General features: G+C 57.3%; 2 protein-coding genes across 2 annotated transcripts; one reads left to right on the top strand and one right to left on the bottom strand.

The window, feature by feature from the left end:
* Nucleotides 1-405: 405 nt before the first annotated feature.
* Nucleotides 406-10355, top strand: PTGS1 (prostaglandin-endoperoxide synthase 1). The gene is made up of 11 exons (XM_058818242.1): nt 406-519; nt 4987-5103; nt 5225-5365; nt 6070-6213; nt 6568-6749; nt 6828-6911; nt 7225-7471; nt 7735-8021; nt 8652-8799; nt 9139-9512; nt 9590-10355. Exons 1-10 carry the CDS (start codon nt 411-413, stop codon nt 9492-9494), a joined length of 1815 nt encoding a protein of 604 aa, XP_058674225.1. The 5' UTR covers nt 406-410; the 3' UTR covers nt 9495-9512; nt 9590-10355.
* Nucleotides 10356-13352: 2997 nt separating this feature from the next.
* On the bottom strand, nt 13353-17740 carry PDCL (phosducin like). The gene is made up of 5 exons (XM_058818261.1): nt 17566-17740; nt 17029-17072; nt 16567-16741; nt 15878-16059; nt 13353-15001 (listed from the first exon to the last, which is right to left on the bottom strand). The coding sequence occupies exons 3-5, from the start codon at nt 16733-16735 to the stop codon at nt 14450-14452; spliced, it is 903 nt and encodes a 300-aa protein (XP_058674244.1). The 5' UTR covers nt 16736-16741; nt 17029-17072; nt 17566-17740; the 3' UTR covers nt 13353-14449.
* Nucleotides 17741-17934: the final 194 nt, after the last annotated feature.

The raw sequence follows: 17934 nt of genomic DNA, 5'->3' as shown, positions 1-17934 counted from the left end.
CCAAGGAGTTCGGGGGGCACATGGAGTCCTGGGGGACCTGGGATGGATGTGGAATTGGGATGCAGGGGGGCGTGGGAACAAGGGCGTGGGCGTGGGGGTGCAGCGGGACGTGGGAACCAGGAGCTGGGTACGGAGATGTTCGGGTAGGCGGGGACGGGGAGGGAAACGGGGAACCCGGGGCTCCTGGGAGAGACGCGGACCGGGCACGACTGGGGATGCAGGGGTGGCCAAGCGGGCCAGGGGAGGGGAGCGCAGCCGGGGCAGTCCCGGGCTGTCGGAGGCGGCCCCGTCCCGTCCCGTCCCGTCCCGTCCCGTCCCGTCCCGTCGGGGGCGGGCGGCAGCGCGGCGGGGGCGGGGGCGGCGGGGCCGCGCCGGGCGCGACGCGGGACGCGGCGGAGCTGCCTCTCGCCATGGGCGGTGGGTGCCGGGCCCGGGCCCCGCCGGCCGCGGGGCTTCGGCTGCTGCTCGCCCACGCCGTGCTGCTCTGCGCCGCCGGGAGCGCCGCCGGCACCGGCTCCGGTACGCGGGGCGGGACCGCACCGGGAGGGAGGGAGGGAGGCGCGGGGGAGTCGGTACCGGTGGAGCGGCGACATCCCGAACAGGGGACATGCGGCACCGGGGGGGCGAGGGGACCTGGTCCCGCTGCGTCCGGTACCGGGAGGCACGGGGAGCGCTGCGGGACCGGGCCGCGGTCCGGCGGGTCCCGGCGGGATCGCACTCGCCGCCCCCGGCTCGTCCTCGCCCGCCGGTGCCCCCCGTGTCCGGGGCGGAGGGCAGGCAGGGTGGGCAGGGGCGGCTGGAGGAGCCCCACGACCACCGCCCGGGTCAGGGGGCCCGCGGGTTCGGCCCGTCACGGCCGGCTGGCAGCAGAAGCGCCCGGGTGGAACAAACTTCCCCCGTCCGCCTCCCGCAGCGACCACACGCAGGGCCCGGGGGGACACCGCTGGCCCGGGGCGGCCGGGGACGCACGGCAGGGCTGGAGCCCCGCCAAGACCGCGGCACCCCGGGCCGGCCTCGCTGGGGGCCGAGGGGCAGTGCCAGCCCCTTCCTGCAGCCTCCCGAACGGGACGGGGCTCCCCCAAAGAGAGGGGACATTGCCCGTGCGTGCTGGCAGCCAGGGCCCTGCCACTGTCCCCGGTGACACTGCAGCTGGGAGCGAGGATGGAGGGCTGGGGGCAGCAGGGGTGGCTCTGGTGGCCTCAGCCATCGTTTCCTTCCCAGCACCACGTGCTGCCCAACCGCAGGCACACCAGGGGATGGTGAGGAATAGTGCTGACTGTGGCAGGCACCCGTGGAGCCTGTGGTTAAATTAAACCCTTTCTCAAACCCATGGCCAGCTCTGCAGGGGACTCCAGTAGCTGGGGTGTGACCCAGCAGGATGCGACAGCTCCAGCCACCAGAAACAGTGGGGCTGGGTGACCCCAATGCTGAGTGACACCAGTGTGGCTGGGGAGGTGGCAGGCACCCCACTGCAGGGCACATCAGCCCCATCTGCTGAAAGGAGAGCCCCCAGGGGATGCACCTGGCTGTCACTGGCTGGGCTGGACCACAGGTGGTGGGGACAGGCAAGGGACAGCCTCTGCTCTGCTCCTTCTCCAGCTTGGCCATCTCTTTACATGTGTTTTATCTTCCTGAGAAGTTCCTCTGGAGCTGAGGACAGCTGGGCCAGCATCTGTGTGTGCTGCTGACCACAGGACAGGGCCTGGGGATGTGCTGGTGACCCACGTGCCTGAAGCAGCTGGGACAGATACAGCCCTGGAATGGAGCAGCCCTGGAGCTGGCTGCTGCACAGCACGATCAAAGCACATTTCATTATGTGGGGGAAAAATAAATACCTGCAATACATGATGTACAGGAAAAGACGGCTTTTTTCCAAGCCTTAATTAGGGAGGGAGATATCTGATTGAGAAATTAGGGAAACTGTGCTGTGCCCCGGGGTGCTGTCAGCAGAGTGTCTGGGCTCTGCTCCTCCCCAGCGTTGCACCAGGAGGACCACAGCCCTAATCTAGTCCTCGGATCTGCTCTTGAAGACCAAATAACAGGATGTTGGGCTGAGGCTGGGATCTCCTGCTCACTTGATATTTGCTGCTCAGAGCACTCTACTTGACTCCTCACTGGCTGCATCTTGGCTCTGAGCCATGGTGTTTGTTCTCTGTAGACTTTTCCTCTGGTTGTGAGCAGAGCCAGGCTGGTCCCAAGGTGTTTCTCAGTTTTCCCTGCAGATATTGCCTTTGGCTGCTAACTTGCCTTCAGGGGTGTAGTTTTGTTCAAGCGTTCTTGCAAAATAAACCTGACTGTCCTCTGAGCAGCCATTGCAGGCTGCCAGACAGGAGCAGTGGCAGCACCCCAACACTGCCGTGTGCCCGAGCCCCAGCCATGGGGCAGGTGGGGCACAGGCCCTGCTGTGGGGAGGCAGGGGGGCACCTCTGGTAGAGCTGCTTTGCATTCATGGCTGTTTCCATTGCCTGTGGTCTGTGCCTCCTCCCAGCACATCCCCTCTGCAGTGGGGCTCACAGAGAGCCTGCCCGGGCTGTAGAGGGAAGCCAGAGAGCCCTGGGGCTGTGTCACCCCTCCAGCCCACCCCGGGCAGGCTGCCTGCCTCAGGTGCAGGGGGAGGCTCACTGAGCCCACGTGGGGCACAGCTGTGGGCCTGGCACGCTGCTCCCGCTCATGGTGCTGCCAGAAGTGGTTGCAGATGACAATCTGGCTGTGGTGTGTGTGCTGTGAATAGTTCGTGGGCCCGAGAAACCTTCCAGGATCAGACAAACAAGTGCGTAAGCGCTCCATGGTCTCCAAAGCCTGCGGCGGCGGTGCCGTGTCCCATGGAGCGAGCCCGGCTCCGTCCTGGCCATGATTCACCCCAGGTTGCTTTGGCTGCGGTCTGTGGAACGGATGTCGTCCCCAAATGTGGCATTTTTCAGCGGTGATGGAGCGAGAGCACCGGCCCTGCCGGCACGGAGGGGCTGCAGCGCCTTTCCCACACCTGGAGCCGTCCTGGCACGGCCAGCGCAGGATTCCTGGCCGGGGTGTGGAGAGCACGGAGCTGCAGCACAGGGAGGCTCCTCAGGATGTGATGGGGCTGGTGTCGCGGGCCAGGACACGCTCCAGCCCCTTCCCACCCTTTTGGCTGGAACACGCTGCTCCCACCCCGCCTCGGGGACCCGGCCCTGACACTGCAGTGAACCGTGGGAGGCGCGGCCCGGCCCGGCACGGCACGGCACGGCACGGCTCGGCTCGCTGCCAAACCCGCCTCGGAGGAGGGCCCCGGCCGAGCGAACTTTTCCTTACTCCCCATATTAGCTGGAGACACGGGGCAGGACTCGACCGGCTGCACTGGAGCATCCTCCCAGCCCACAAGAGCTTCCCCCGGGCTGCAGCGGGCACGGCACGGGGCTGCTCGTCGGGACTCTCACCGGGCCTGCAGCAGAGCCAAGTGTGGAGCTACCGGGGTGGGAATAGCCCAGAGGATGCTCCAGCTGCGCTGCAACACCTCCCCCTTTCCAAAAATTCCCATCTTGCAAAAATCTGAACGGGTGGTCTGACCTTAATTTGTCTGAGATAAATAAGATCCTGCCTGCTGCCTCCCGTCTGGAGACATGAAAAGATCCAAGATGAAAGGGAGCCTAATGGAAGTGCTGGGAGCTGAGCACGTCTTTGCAAGTCGAGCCCTGTGCTGGGAGGGATTTGGGACCACAGGGCTGAGCACAGCCCAGCAGAGCTGCAGGCAGAGCCCCAGGCTCCCTGCCCTGCCCCGAGCGTGTGCCTGCTGGGACACTGAGCAACCTCACAAAATTACCTTTATTTTCCTAAGATGTTAATTTTTAGCTGCAATTTCCTATGGAAAAAATGTGGTTTCTGTTCTGCATGCCCATCCCACCACCCCAGCAATGTTCCCAAATTCCAGAAGAACCTGAAGCAGGCCTGGCAGGGATCTGGTGAGCTCATGAGCCACATGGAGCAGCTGATGGGCTCAGGCGACCTTCCTCCATCAGCTGTGGCACTGAGCACTCTGGCAGTGGCTGTGATGGGCTCAGGAGACCTTCCTCCATCAGCTGTGGCACTGGGAACTCTGGCAGTGGCTGTGAGTCTCTGCAGCACTCGGGGTGTGCTGCCTGTCCCCCGTTCCTGCAGCCAGCAGCTCCAGAGCTGGGCACTGTGTTGGGTTGGTGGCACCTTGTCCATGAGTGCTGTGTGCCCTGGTGGGGCTGGTGGCCTCAGCACACAAAGCCAGGTGTGCAGCCAGCTCTGGGCTTTAGGCACTTCCCTCCTGGCACAAAGGCTCTGTGCAGACCTGGCTTGGTGAGTTGAGAATGTCGCTGGTGAGATTTCAGGAGGCAGCTGTGACAGAGAGCATCCCAATTTCCAGAGCACTCCTTTGGCTGATGGAAGGCAGAGGAGTCTCTGGGCACCCTGGACTGTGTTTCTCTATCCCCTGAGGTTTGCTGCTCTTGGAGGGGCTGAGGATGGTGGAGTTACAAGGATCTTCCTGCTCCAGGACAGCCTGGAGAGGCTTGGAGGGGATGGAGCTGCTCAGTGTGCCAGGGGGTCTCCCTGTCCCACGTCACCCCACAGCCTGGGAAGGGCTGCAAGGGGCCTTATCTCGTCCCTGCAGGCTGGGCACGAAGGTGGTGGAGGAAGGGGCCGGGCGGGAGCCGGAGTGAGCCGTGAGGGGCCCTTTCCATCCGCTGGGGGCGGCGGGGCCGAGGGGCCCTGCCAAAGCAAACGGCCCTGACAATGGCTGTTGTTATTAGCACAGCGGCTGTGGGCACGGCTTTAGCCCGGGCTGGGGCTCCGGGGGCACAGCAGCCCCCCAGGCACGGGGAGACGCCCCAGCAGGGCAGGGCTTGGCTCCTGCAGCTCTGCGCCTCCTCTCCTGAGCTGGGCCCGCTGGGCTGGCTCCGAGGCGCTGTCCCCCCTGGAGGAGCGGGCAGCCAGCGGATGCAGGGATGTGCTGGCTGGATGCTGATCTCTCTCTCTCTTCTGCAGTGAATCCCTGTTGCTATTTCCCCTGCCAGAACCAAGGGGTGTGTGTCAGGGTCGGCCTGGGAGGATACGAGTGCGACTGCACCCGCACCGGGTACTACGGGCTCAACTGCACCTCCCGTGAGTCCCTGTCCCAGCATCTGCCACCCGTGCGTGCCAGGGCAGCCCTGTGCCCACAGCACCCACTGCTCCGGGTGGGCTGGCTCCTCAGCAGGGAGAGTGACTGCTCTGTTTCCCCCAGCTGAGTTCTGGACACGTCTCCACAACCTGCTGAAGCCCAGTCCTGCCTTCTACCACTTCATCCTGACCCATTTCAAGTGGTTTTGGGACATTATCAACAGCACCTTCATCAGGGACACACTCATGAGGCTCGTGCTGACAGGTGGGGGCTTGGAGAGGGTTTGAGGTTCAACAGGAGCCCCTGGCATGCACAGATGTGTGGGTTGGGATAGCAGGGCTGCAGCGATGCTGAGCAGCTCCTGTGAGCAGGGTGGGCATTGTCAGAAGGTTGTCACCCTGTCCTTCCATCACCCTGTCACACTGTCACTGTGCCCAGGGGAGCTGCCAGCCAGGCTGCAGTGGGGTGTAGGGGGTCCCCAGCACGGTGCCAAGCTGCCAGCTGGCTGGAAAACACGAGCAGTTCTTGGCATGCTGCACCCCCCAGGCCAAGGAGCTGTTTCACAGCTGCACAGAAAACAGCCCATGGAAATATGGCCCTTGTTACTCATGTCCCCATATTCATCACTTTGCATAAATATTTAGGTTCCAGCTCTTGGAGCCGTAGCGACACGCTTGCGAGGCTCCGGCTGTTGGCTTCACCATTTCTGAGGGTTTGTCATCTCATCCATCATCCAAGACTCCACTTAGCACATTAGCACAAGCCCTCCTTTCCTGCAGGGAATTGCAGCCTTTAAAAGGCTCGGAGCAAAGCCCAGGACACCCACATGCCTCCATTGCTGGTACCTTTCTGGTTTTTGGGGTGCCAGGAGCTGCTGGCAGCACAGAGCAGGTGGGCAGGGACCAGGGGCAGAGCCTGTGTGTTGCTGCCTCCATCCCCACACTGGTGATTCCCCTCTCTCCTTTCAGTTCGTGCCAATCTCATCCCCAGCCCCCCCACTTTCAACTCTGACTATGGCTACATCAGCTGGGAGGCCTATGCCAACGTCAGCTACTACACCCGCGTGCTGCCGCCCGTGCCGGACGACTGCCCCACGCCCATGGGCACCAAAGGTACGTGGCTGCTCTAGGACACCCACACCCTGAGTGTTTCCCACCCAGCCATGGCCAGGCTTTGGCTGCCATGGACACATCTGCAAAGCACCACTGGCAGTGCCACGTGCTGTCCCTGTCCTGCCCAGACTGGCTCTGCTGCAGGAGGAGATTGATGGCATCTGGATTGCTGCTGGGACAGCTCAGGCTGAGCTGCTGGGACATGTCACAGCCTGTGTGAGAGGGCTGCAAGGTCTCTGTGCAGAGGAGCCTGGGCCTGATGCTGCAGCAGACACCACCAGCAGCCCTGCACACAGCACCAGTACCCGGCTGGGTGGGCACTGGGCATCTTCCCTCAGCCTCCATCCTTTGCAGGGAAGCTGCAGCTCCCTGACCCCCAGCTCCTGGCAGAGAGGTTCCTGCTGCGACACAAGTTTGAGGCTGATCCCCGAGGCACCAACATGATGTTTGCCTTCTTCGCCCAGCATTTCACCCACCAGTTCTTCAAGACATCTGGGAAGATGGGACGTGGCTTCACCAAGGCTCTGGGACATGGGGTGAGGGTGTGAGGAGTGAGGGGGTGCTGGGGTCCCTGTGCCTCTCAGAGCAGCCTCGATGCCCTGCTCTCTCCACAGGTGGACCTGGGGCATTTGTACGGGGACAACCTGCAGCGGCAGCACCAGCTGCGTCTCTTCCGAGATGGGAAGCTGAAATTCCAGGTACCACCCAGCACAACTGAAACACATCCCAGCCCAGTGAGCCAGGGCTGTTTGAAGCCCATGTTCCTCTGGCAGCTCTTGGCAGACCCCAGCCCTGATGCCCTGCGTGGCTGCTGGCCGGGGGACAATCTTTGGGGTGCAGCTGCTCTGATGGCAGCAGGCATTTGGGGCTGTATGAGGGAGGTGTTTCCATTCACTCACCTCTTGCAGGAGAGCAATGTGGTGCTCTGAGGGAGGCAGCTCGTGGCTGGGCAGGTTTTACTGGGATGTTTTGTCCCCTCTGCCCTTTCTGCCCTGTCGCTGCTGTCCCCAGGTGGTGGATGGCGAGGTGTACCCGCCCGTGGTCAGCGAGGCCCCGGTGCACATGGTGTACCCGTCGGGCGTGCCCCAGGAGCGGCAGCTGGCCATGGGGCAGGAGGTGTTCGGGCTGCTGCCGGGGCTCTGCGTCTACGCCACGCTCTGGCTGCGAGAGCACAACCGCATCTGTGACCTGCTCAAGCGGGAACACCCCACCTGGAGCGACGAGCAGCTCTTCCAGACAGCACGGCTCATCCTCATCGGTGAGGAACTGCCCTGTCCCACCCCCTGGGACTCCCACGCTGGCCAGCCTCTTTTGGGGGCAATGGCCAAACTGCCTTTGAGGCAGCTCCTCTGGCATCCTTCTGGGAATCTCTTGGTTTGGTCCATATAGCAAAAAAATTGGCTTTGGTCCATCCAGAATGGTTAGGAGGAGGTGGATGGCTGCTGTGGTAGATGTGGGTGACATCTCAGGTGCAGAGCTGGTGGCTCCTGCTGCTGCCAGCTGCTTTTTTCTGCTGCCCAGGGGAGACCATTAAGATCGTCATTGAGGACTACGTGCAGCACCTCAGTGGGTACTACCTGAGCCTCAAGTTCGACCCCGAGCTGTTGTTTGGGTCCCAGTTCCAGTACCGGAACCGCATCGCCGTGGAGTTCAACCAGCTCTACCACTGGCACGGGCTGATGCCCGACTCCTTCGTCATCCAGGGACAAGAGTACAGCTACAAGCAGTTCCTCTACAACACCTCCATGCTCATGGACTACGGCGTGGAGGCGCTGGTGGAGTCCTTTTCCAAGCAGGTAGCAGGAAGGGTAAGGTCCTGCTCTGCCCTCCCAGAAGGGACACGCGAGCAGTGGTGCCCGTGTCACGCCGAGTCTGTCCAGGGCAGCCTCCATGGGCACATCAGGAGCCCTCCCCGCCCGCACCGAGGCGAGGCTGGCCCTGGCAGCCCAGCTGCTGGCTCTGGCTGCTCTGCAGTAAACATTCCGGTGGTGCCAGAGCCTGTGGAGGCCGGGATGTCCCCGCTCGGCTGAGCCGCGGGGCTGGAGCAGCGCCTGGCGCTGTTCTCTGCTGCCATCGCATGGATGTTTTCTTCCAAGCGATCGCAGCTCCTTTCCTCACCCTCCTTGTGCCAAGCAGCCCAGCTGAGGCTGAGCCTGAGGCCCTTTGGGCATTTGGGCTCTCCCAGCGAGCCTGAAATCTCTCTCATCCTCCTCACTGGGTCACTGCCCATTGAGGACTTCTGCTGCCCTGTGCCCTGCCCTGGGAGCAGGGCTGGCCTGACCAAGCTGCTCCACAGCTGCTTTTTGCACTGCCCATCCTCCTCTTGCTGCTGCAGTGACGTGCTGGTGTCACAACACAAGCCCAGGGTGCTTTAGTGTGGTGGCCCTCTGGAGCTGGTGCTGCCCTGATGTGTGCCCCTCCTTGTCTGTGCCCTGCAGATCGGGGGGGGACAGACCATCAATGCCAATGTCCTGCACGTGGCCGTCGGGGTCATCAGGGAGTCCCGGCAGCTGAGGCTGCAGCCCTTCAACGAGTACCGGAAAAGGTTTGGCATGAAGCCCTACAAGTCCTTCCAGGAGCTGACAGGTAGGGCTGCACTGCTGCTCCTGGGGCTCTCCTGGGCCAGGCAGGGGCTCTGTGCCCGTGGGTGAGTACCAGGCCATGAGCTGCCCCTCTGCCACTGGGCTTGGAGCAGCTGCTCCTGCCCATGCCAGCCCTGCCTGCTATGGCCCCACAGTGGGGCAGACTGGGCTCATGCAGGGGTGTCAGGGGATGCAGGGGTGTCAGGGGTCCTTCCTCCTGGGGTCCCTGGCCTGGAAGTCAGGCTTGCCTGCAAGGGAGCCAGTCTGCCTTTGCCCACTGCCAGGCCAGTCCTTGCCAGGTGTGATTCTCTTGCTAAAGCACTCTGATGTTCACTTGGTGCAGGAGAGGAAGAGAAGGCAGCAGAGCTGGAAGAGCTGTATGGAGACATTGATGCTCTGGAGTTTTACCCAGGCTTGCTGCTGGAGAAACCCCAACCCAATGGCATTTTTGGGGAAAGCATGGTGGAGATCGGAGCTCCATTTTCCCTGAAGGGGCTTTTTGGAAACCCCATCTGCTCCCCAGAGTACTGGAAACCCAGTACATTTGGTGGAGCAACCGGCTTTGAGATCGTGAAGACGGCGTCCCTGGAGAAGCTCGTGTGCCTCAACGTGAAGAAGTGCCCGTACGTGGCGTTCCATGTGCCTGACACTGCAGAGCATGGCAGTGCCCGGGCTGCTGGATCCTCTGCAGAGCTCTAGCAGGGCTGACCTGCCCAGGTAGGGACTGTCCTTGCCCTGCTGCAGGCTGAGCTGAGCTCCCAGCCCAGTGCTGAGGATGCTGTTCCTTCCTACAGCGAATGGTGGGGATGCAGGAACTGCTGCCCCTGTGCCTGCCCAGCACCCGTGCACAGCTGGGACAAGGAACCAAAGCAGTCTCTCCTGGAGGAGGCCAGAGAGAAGCATGAGGTCAGATCTCCAGACCTCCTGTGTCATGCTGGCTTGGACCCTGGCACGTGCCACTGGCTGCCACCCCGGGGCTGCTCAGAGCGAGATGCTACCTCTGTGCACACAAAGGGATGGAGTCTCTTCCATCCCAGAATCATCGCCCTGCTCTGCACTAACAGCTCAGCAAACATCCTCACAGCACACACAGCCTGCTTCTGTCCTCCTCCCCAAACAGAGCTCAGCCCTTGCCCAGCACAGCCATGTGGTAGCTGGCAGCCACTGTCACTGGCCTTGATCCCCATCAGATCTTGGTTAAGGTCCAGGAAAAAGGACATTTTAAATAATAAATGATTTTAAAAACTCCTCTATTTGTGGCTGTGCCCACCAGTGCTGTGCTGGGCCATTGCTGACTGCACCTGAAGCAATAAATGGAGCAACTTCTCCCTTAGGAGCTTCCATGGGGGTCTCTGAGTGTCCTGAGGCAGTTTGAACTTTGCTGCCCTCTGGCCATCCCCCAGCTGCTCAAATGCCACAATTCAGTGTTTGGCCACTGCTCTCAGGCACAGGGTGGGATTGTTGGGGTTGTCCTGGGCAGGGCCAGGGGTTGGACTGTGATGATGTTTGTGGGTCCCTTCCAGTTCAGGATATTCTGTAATCCCATGGTGACACTGCTTAGACCAACATTGTGTATTTCTCTCACATAAAACTATCCACACACAAATCTGGCTGCCTGGGTGTTTTGTAGACATGAAATAGCCACAGTCTGTAAGACAGCATGCAGCTGCAGCTCCTTCCTCTGCTGTCCTGGAGGAGGGGAGCACTCCTGAGCCTCTGCTCCATCCCAGCAGCATTCCCAGGGAGGTGTTACAGGAATTCTAAACTAGGGAGGTTTAAAGGGCTGGTGCCTTGGCAGGGATGTGGTAGGAAAGTGTCATAGCAAGAAGGGGCTCCCAAGTCATGAGCCTTATCACTCACTCTCTCTAACCCTTCAGAAATGGGACAGCATTATCAGGACAGCATCTGGATTTCAGTTTCCATGGGGATGTGGGGAGGCAGAGAGGCCAGCCAGACCCCGAAGGCACAGCAGGCAGCTTCACCTGCTCTGTGCTGCGCTGGGCTGGCCCTGAGCAGTGCTGGCACACGGACAGCCCAGCACTCCCAGTCGCACCGTGCCGTGCAGGAGTGCTGAGCAGCACTGCCAGAGGAGGACACGGTCGGTCCTTCCCCGGGCCAGCCGAGCACCGAGCACTTCCAGCTGTGCTTCCAGCTGTGCTCGTGACCGCCCTCCCCGGCTGGGAGCCGCTCCAGCCCCCAGCATCCTTCCCTGACATCTGGCGACAGGCACAAGCTCGGCTCGCTTCAGTTAAACCACAAACATCCTGCGTTTCCTCGGGGCTATCGGGGCTACCAGCGGGGCTTTGGGACAGCTGATAACGGCACGAGAGCCGACAATGGCCTGGCTGCCCTCTGCCACCCAGGGGGAATGTTCCCCATGGCACACCGAGAGTGGCCTGGCTGCTCTGTGCCAAGGAGGAATGTTCCCCATGGCACATGGAGAGTGGCCTGGCTGCTCTGTGCCAAGGAGGAATGTTCCCCATGGCACATGGAGAGTGGCCTGGCTGCTCTGTGCCAAGGAGGAATGTTCCCCATGGCACATGGAGAGTGGCCTGGCTGCTTTGTGCCAAGGAGGAATGTTCCCCATGGCACATGGAGAGTGGCCTGGCTGCTCCCTGCCAAGGAGGAATGTTCCCCATGGCAAATGGAGAGTGGCCTGGCTGCTCTCTGCCACCAAGGAGGAATGTTCCCCATGGCAAATGGAGAGTGGCCTGGCTGCTCTCTGCCACCAAGGAGGAATGTTCCACTGGGATAGCTTGGCTGAGGCACCGCTGGCAAGCCTGGCACCTCTTCCAGCCAGCCCAGGACAGCAAAGCATCTCCCTCCTGCTAGCAGGAAAAGCTTTGAAATTGTTTCTTTGAAGGACCAGCATGTACCAGCCCCAGGCACAGCACCCAACACGCTACTGAAATCTCCCGCAGGAGCCCAGGCACCCACGGCCCTGCACACAGAGCTCCCCCCAGCCCAGCACCGCTGAGCTCTTCTGTTTTCTGTGCTGGTTTTCCAGCCATGGCAGTTGCAGAAATCGCTCCCAGTCACCAAGGTACAGCCACATCAAGGCAGTGTTTGCACCCACACATGGTGGCGTCTGGTGTGGCCACGAGCATCACCCACCATGGCAGGGGCTCCCTGCCGTGCTCTGGAGAGGAGAGTGCTGCCAGAAGTGCCCTCTGTTTGAGCTCTTGGTAAACACAGCCCGTGGAGATGCTCTGTGTTTTTAAACATGCCTCTGGGGAGCCCAGCTGTGGCCTGCCTGCGGTGGGGATGGACAGGGACAGGAGATGGGGCTGCCTGGGCTCCTGCAGCAACAATGAAAACATGCATCTGGGGCTGTGTGGCCTCAGAGCAATGATTCATTGGGCAGGAGGAGAAAAGCAATCGGAGTCTCTTGGAGGGAGTCTCCAGATTCTCTCAGCTCTCCCCAGCAGGCCCCCCTGCCACAGGATCAGGCCAGTGACTGTACAGGAAACCTTGTTTGGATTTTCAGCAAAGGCCTATTTTGAACATTTTACAAAGAAGAGGCAGATAGGAGGCCAGAAAAACTCAGTGTAATCTTTTCTTAGCTAAATTTTGTCCTGCATTGCCTGGCAGCCATGATGGCCCCACAATTAAATGTCCATGTTGAGCTCATGTGGGATTTCATTCCTGCCCTTGCCAAGCAACCATCCACGCTTCCTTGTGCCCTCACATTCCGTGCCCAGGCTCTGCTGTTTGTGTTGAACACCATTAACTGTGAGCAAAGCCAGGTGAGGGCTGTAACACCCACCATTCCTGGCTGCCTCCCTGCACTGCACCGCTCCTTCCAAAACAACATTTCCCAGAGGCTGCACACCTACATGACAAGTGCTTTTTCAACTCCTATTTATAGAACTCCTTGAAAATTCAGCTTCAAGAAAGGGCAAAAGCAGCAGCAGCTTTTTCCCAGCTCAGCCTGTTCTCCCTGCTCACAGCTGTGCATGAGGTCTGTGCATGGAGGAGCAGCAGGGTTAGGGCACAGCTTCTCTCCCCTCACTCTCTTGTGCTTGTTGTATTCTTCCAGATCAATGATTAATTGGATTCACATATTTTCTCTTCTCCTTTTCGCTACTGGCACTGCAAACCACCTCTCATCTACCTCAGCACAGGAGGTTCCTCACCAGGAGTCACCTTGCTCCAGGCCACTGGACACAGAGCAGCAGGGAAGGGTTTGATCCTGTTACAGTTTTGCTGCCACAGGGGGCAAAAAAAAAGCACTTTATAAAAATAAAAACTTCAAAGCAACTCAAGCAGACAGCTCTGCCTTGATCCCCTCTCCAAGACAGGTTTTGTGATGATGCTAAAATGCACCTTGTCTGCACAACAGACTTCACTGAAGCTCATCCTGGATATGAGTTACAGTTGCTTTGATATTTTCCTTAAATGTGCTGATATCCACACTCAATGATTTAACTCCATATAACTTACATAGGGGGTTTTTTCTGCAATTCTCAGATGCAAAGAAATAATCTCTCACCACATTTGAAAACCTGGATTTCTGCCAGTTTCCTTAAAAAGCTATAATCTGTGCCAACTCAGTCATTTTAAACTACAGATTATTTATTTTTCTGCTCATACTACTTTTTAAAAGACAGTTCAAATAGATACAGTTAGAAATTCTTTTTTTTTCTAGCCCAAGATCCATTCTTATCAAGATCCTATTAGGATCCACAGACACATTTGCAATTCTCCCTGGTGTTCCAAAGTGCTTTACATAAAAATTTCAATTAAAATTAATCATTAAACATGGCATTACATTGGGTCATGTATTTAGGTAATGATAGTCTACTTCTACTACTGAAGGCAGACAGAAAAGAACTTTACCACTGATTTAGTAATTTTAGCATGGGATGAAATTCTGAGGTTATTCAAGTCCCAATTCTGCATTTTGCCAACAAGATTCTCCTTGCTGCTGTTCAGCACACACACTGGAGCTCTTTGTAGCAGGCAGTCTCTCTGAAGAGGCAGAGCTCATTTTCTGATCAAGTGACTACTATGAACTCCAAGGATGGGTTTTAGAACCCAAGAATGTATTAAGAGCTGTAATTGCATTTATGTCTCAGGGAAGGTTAAGGGAAGAAGAACTCTCTCCAGCTAAAAAGCAATTTTCAGGATGAAGCCAGGGGTTGTTGTTACTTGTAACTGAGAAAGGAACAAAAATTTAAGGCCATTGTTAGAACAAGATACTCCCAGGAAGGAGACTGCAAACTGTGGAATGGAACATGGGACCTCACGCTTTTAAATGGTGCAGTTCAGCACCAGATTAGTAAGTCTTGAATGTTAAAATCTCTTTTATTTGCAGTCTCAGTTCTTGCCTTAGGGAGTTGGTGGCCACATCTCAACTGAAACTTGCAAGGACGCTGAGACATTGCAACAGACAATTTCCTAAACTGACTGAATCATGTTAGAACTTTGTGTTGAGTAAAACACATTTGAATTGCACAGAAATGAGACTGTTTTAGTTGTAGCTATGGAATTAATTTAAGAAAATGTTAGGAATTTGTTGTTATTTTTAATGAGCAAAAGTCAAAGTGCATGAAGGGGAGGAATACATACCCACATGAAGGAGGAGAGAGAACAATCCCTAGCAAGAACATCCTACAGCACAGCTACACCTACGGGCCCTTGGCATAAAGGGCTCAGTCTATTTCCAGATCACTGTCTTCACTGTAACATGCAGATGGATTATGTATAGAAGTCAGCAGCAGTAGGTCTTTTTCTGGCAGCAAACCACACTCCTGCAGAAAAGCCTCCAGGTCTACAGCAAAAAAATCTTCTCCCAGCTGGTCGGTGATGCGCACGAAGTTGCCAATGAGCTCCCCTGCCTTGTAGACCAGCAGGGCCGGCAGGGCATTGTTAGTGAAGCGAGTGCTGGCACCAATGAGTGAACTCTTCACTCTGCAGAATTTCACTGTTGGGTACTCAGCAGCCAGGCAGATCATGCAGCCATTCAGGGACTCAGTGCCAGGGATATCATCTTCATAAATATGGATCATGATCAGTGTGCTCTTATGCTCTTTGTCCACGGTATCCAGAAATGCTTCCCCACTGGTGATCTCAAACACCTGCTTGAATTGCTGCCCACTGTACAACTGCTGCCTCATCTCCTCCATCCGCTGCTTCCTGTAGCGCTGCAAGAACTCCTCATCGTCCTCATCATTGTGGATCATGCTGTATTCCTGTAAAGTCATCTGAAAACAGAGATTCCTGAAAAACATCTGCACCACTATACGGGTCACTTACATAATGAGAACATAAATCAAGAGGATTAATGTGGGTCACTCATCTTTAATAACAGCAAAGTGCAGCCCATGAAGGCTCAAGCACCCTGTGTCTTACACTCCATTCTGATCTAATTAGAAACCATGTCCAGGGGGAACAGCGATTTCAGCCCTGGGTATTCCAGTTTCCACAAGCTGCACTAATAACACAAGTGGCTGCTCCATGCTCCCACTTTAATCCAGGTTAATGGTGGCCACGTGCTTTCACTGAGCCGGGAGCGCTGATTTGGAAACGGTGCCTGACCTCAGATGAGCTTCTTTCTCATCAGCTTTTCGTTTAGTTTTTCAGTTAAAATTTGTGGCACCATTGTCCTGTAGAATTGAAATTAACAGCATTTTATGTATTTTATACCTGTTCACTTGCCTGCATCACTCAAGATACAGGAGAGCACACACAACTTTCATCACCTGAAGGCACAGACATGTCTGCAAATTAGCAACTTCTCTGACTACAACCCAGGGCTAGTTAACAGCTCAGCTGATTAAAACCATTCACTACATCCAATATCTGCAATTTCAGGAGCTCAGAGTTGAATTCTCAACACCCACTTACTAAATACTAAATTAATAAAGGTTCCTAGTTTTGGGCAGGGGAGGCAGCATTCACAGTTTTGCTGTACAACTCTTCATATTAATCCCCTGAAGTTCACTTGATCAACAGATGAGAAATCTGGAAAAAGCTTTTGGACCTCCTTGGTATTGCAGCTAAATCACTTATTTGTTATCACAGGTAAGCAAAACTGCTAAATACTTAAGTGACATTTTAATTCCTTTGTGCCACCCTACCTTTCCATTGATTTTTTCCTGAAGCTCTTTCTGCTTCTGCTGCTCAGCCTCCTCATCCAGGTGAGACCTGCAGGTCATGGAGAGCTTCTTGATGAGCCTCTCCATCTCCCTGCGCTGCTCCTGCCGCTGCTCCGTCTCCAGCTGCTTAAACCTCCGCCAGTCATTGATCACTCCCTTGGGACCTGCAATCAGGTGTGGAGACATTTCGTGTAAAAAAGACAATACCATTTTACCTACCAGTTACAATCAAGGAATAATTTGTAAATCAGTAAAATGGTGACCCGGTCATAAATGTTTTTGTAACTACGCAAAACATCGATATAAATAATTTGCCATTTGCATGTCCTTGAGTTTCTATCTACTTTTTAAACAAGAAGGATAAAATTTACTTAACTAGGCTGCTCTTGTAATTGTCTCAAAGATTAATATCTGCGCTCTTGAAATAGAACCACCAGCCCACAAGAGTTTCCCTATTGTTAGCATGGCTTTCATCAGAACAAAAATGATATATTATCATCCAAGTTGTACAAATCAGCCTTGTCTCAGCTTTCTATCCAAAACCTGATCACCCACTGACTCAAACATGCCTAAACCCAGGAATTTAATATCAAAAAAAGAGTTTCAGAAGAATATACAAAATTTCCAATCAACAAGGGATATACAAAAGAAGTATATTGATATGATGATACCTGTGTTGATAGCGCTGCCATCGCTGCTGAGCTCCACCTCGCCCACACTTTCAGGAATGCTGCTCTCCCCTTCTTTATCCTCCTTCTCACTGTCTTCATCCTCACCCTCACTGCTGCTGTAATAATACTGCAGCTTCTCGCCAAGCAGTTTATCATCCGCAGTAGTCATTATGCTCTAAAAATAAGGTAACAAAAGAGAGGATGCATTTCTGATCAAACACACATCACGATGGTCCTTCATTTCCTCAGGGCAGTTTTTAACCCTGGGAGAACACAGCCCACTCTCAAACAGCCCTCGATGCAGTCAGTCACAATTTAAAACTCAGTTTAAAGCCTCAGAGTCTCACTGGACAGCTCCATCAGACCGATTCCCAGCTACTGAGTATCACTTGCATTATTTAACAACAATTTATTAGAGCTGAAAAACTATCAATGTAATTAAGCAAATTAAAGCGTTCTGACCTGTATTCCTTTCCAGTCTTTCAGAGACAAGCTTCTACCAAGACCTGGAAGAAGAAATTTTAATCACATCAGTTGCTGTGGGCTCACGCTCGATGGTGCAGTGGTCTCCCAGCCAGCCCAGGCCGTGTGTGTGTGCACAGCCCGGCTCCCGGTTCTCCTGCTCACGGACTCAGCCCGGCTCCCGGTTTTCCTGCCGGACGCCGTGGGCTCTGCAGGAGCTAACCCCGGATTCAGCCGATTACAGCGCCAGATGGCCCAGGATTACCGGGACCGCCCCGCAGCGGGGCCGGGCCTGGGGCGGCACCTGGGGTTGGCTGGGGCCGGTGATCCCCGCGGGCCCGGAGCGAACCGGCTCTGCTCCCCGTGCCGGCCGAGCCCCCGCCCCGCGCCCTCCCGGATCCCTCGGGCCGCGCCGCCGCCCCTCGCCCGCCCGGGATTCTGCGGGGCCCGGGAGCACCGGCCCGAGCGGCGCTGCCGGAGCGGAGCGAAGCGAAGCGGCCCCGCCGCCCCGGCCCGGCCCCACCGCCGCCGCCTCACCGCTCCCGCCGCCTTCCGGGGCCGCTGCGCGGGGCACGGCGGGAAGGAGGCGGCCGGGGGAGGAGCCGGGCCCGGCCCCGCTGCCCCCGCCCCGCGACGGGAACGGCACCGGCACGGCGGAACCGCCCGCCCAGGGAACGGCGCCGGCACGGCGGGACCGCCCGCCCAGGGAACGGCGCCGGCACGGCGGGACCGCCCGCCCAGGGAACGGCGCCGGCACGGCGGGACCGCCCGCCCAGGGAACGGCGCCGGCACGGCGGGACCGCCCGCCCAGGGAACGGCGCCGGCCGGGCCCCCGGCCCCGCTCCCTCCGCCCCTCCCGGAGCTCCCCAGCCCCCGCTGACGACACACAGCCCGTTAAGGTGGACA

The sequence above is a fragment of the Ammospiza caudacuta genome, chromosome 21, assembly GCF_027887145.1.
Source record: "Ammospiza caudacuta isolate bAmmCau1 chromosome 21, bAmmCau1.pri, whole genome shotgun sequence".
Taxonomy (NCBI): domain Eukaryota; kingdom Metazoa; phylum Chordata; class Aves; order Passeriformes; family Passerellidae; genus Ammospiza; species Ammospiza caudacuta.
The sequence above is the reverse complement of the archived record's forward strand: the minus strand, read 5'-3'. Positions and strand labels throughout refer to the sequence as shown.

Excerpts from the sequence above, each read along its gene's own strand:
- PTGS1 (XM_058818242.1), top strand. The coding sequence starts at position 411 with ATGGGCGGTGGGTGCCGGGCCCGGGCCCCGCCGGCCGCGGGGCTTCGG. Across the intron at positions 5,366-6,069 it reads CATGAGGCTCGTGCTGACAG|TTCGTGCCAATCTCATCCCC; the intron begins GTGGGGGCTTGG and ends CTCTCCTTTCAG. Across the intron at positions 8,022-8,651 it reads CCAAGCAGGTAGCAGGAAGG|ATCGGGGGGGGACAGACCAT; the intron begins GTAAGGTCCTGC and ends TGTGCCCTGCAG.
- PDCL (XM_058818261.1), bottom strand. The coding sequence starts at position 16,735 with ATGACTACTGCGGATGATAAACTGCTTGGCGAGAAGCTGCAGTATTAT. Across the intron at positions 16,060-16,566 it reads TGGCAGCGCTATCAACACAG|GTCCCAAGGGAGTGATCAAT; the intron begins GTATCATCATAT and ends ACCTGATTGCAG. Across the intron at positions 15,002-15,877 it reads AGGAAAAAATCAATGGAAAG|ATGACTTTACAGGAATACAG; the intron begins GTAGGGTGGCAC and ends CTCTGTTTTCAG.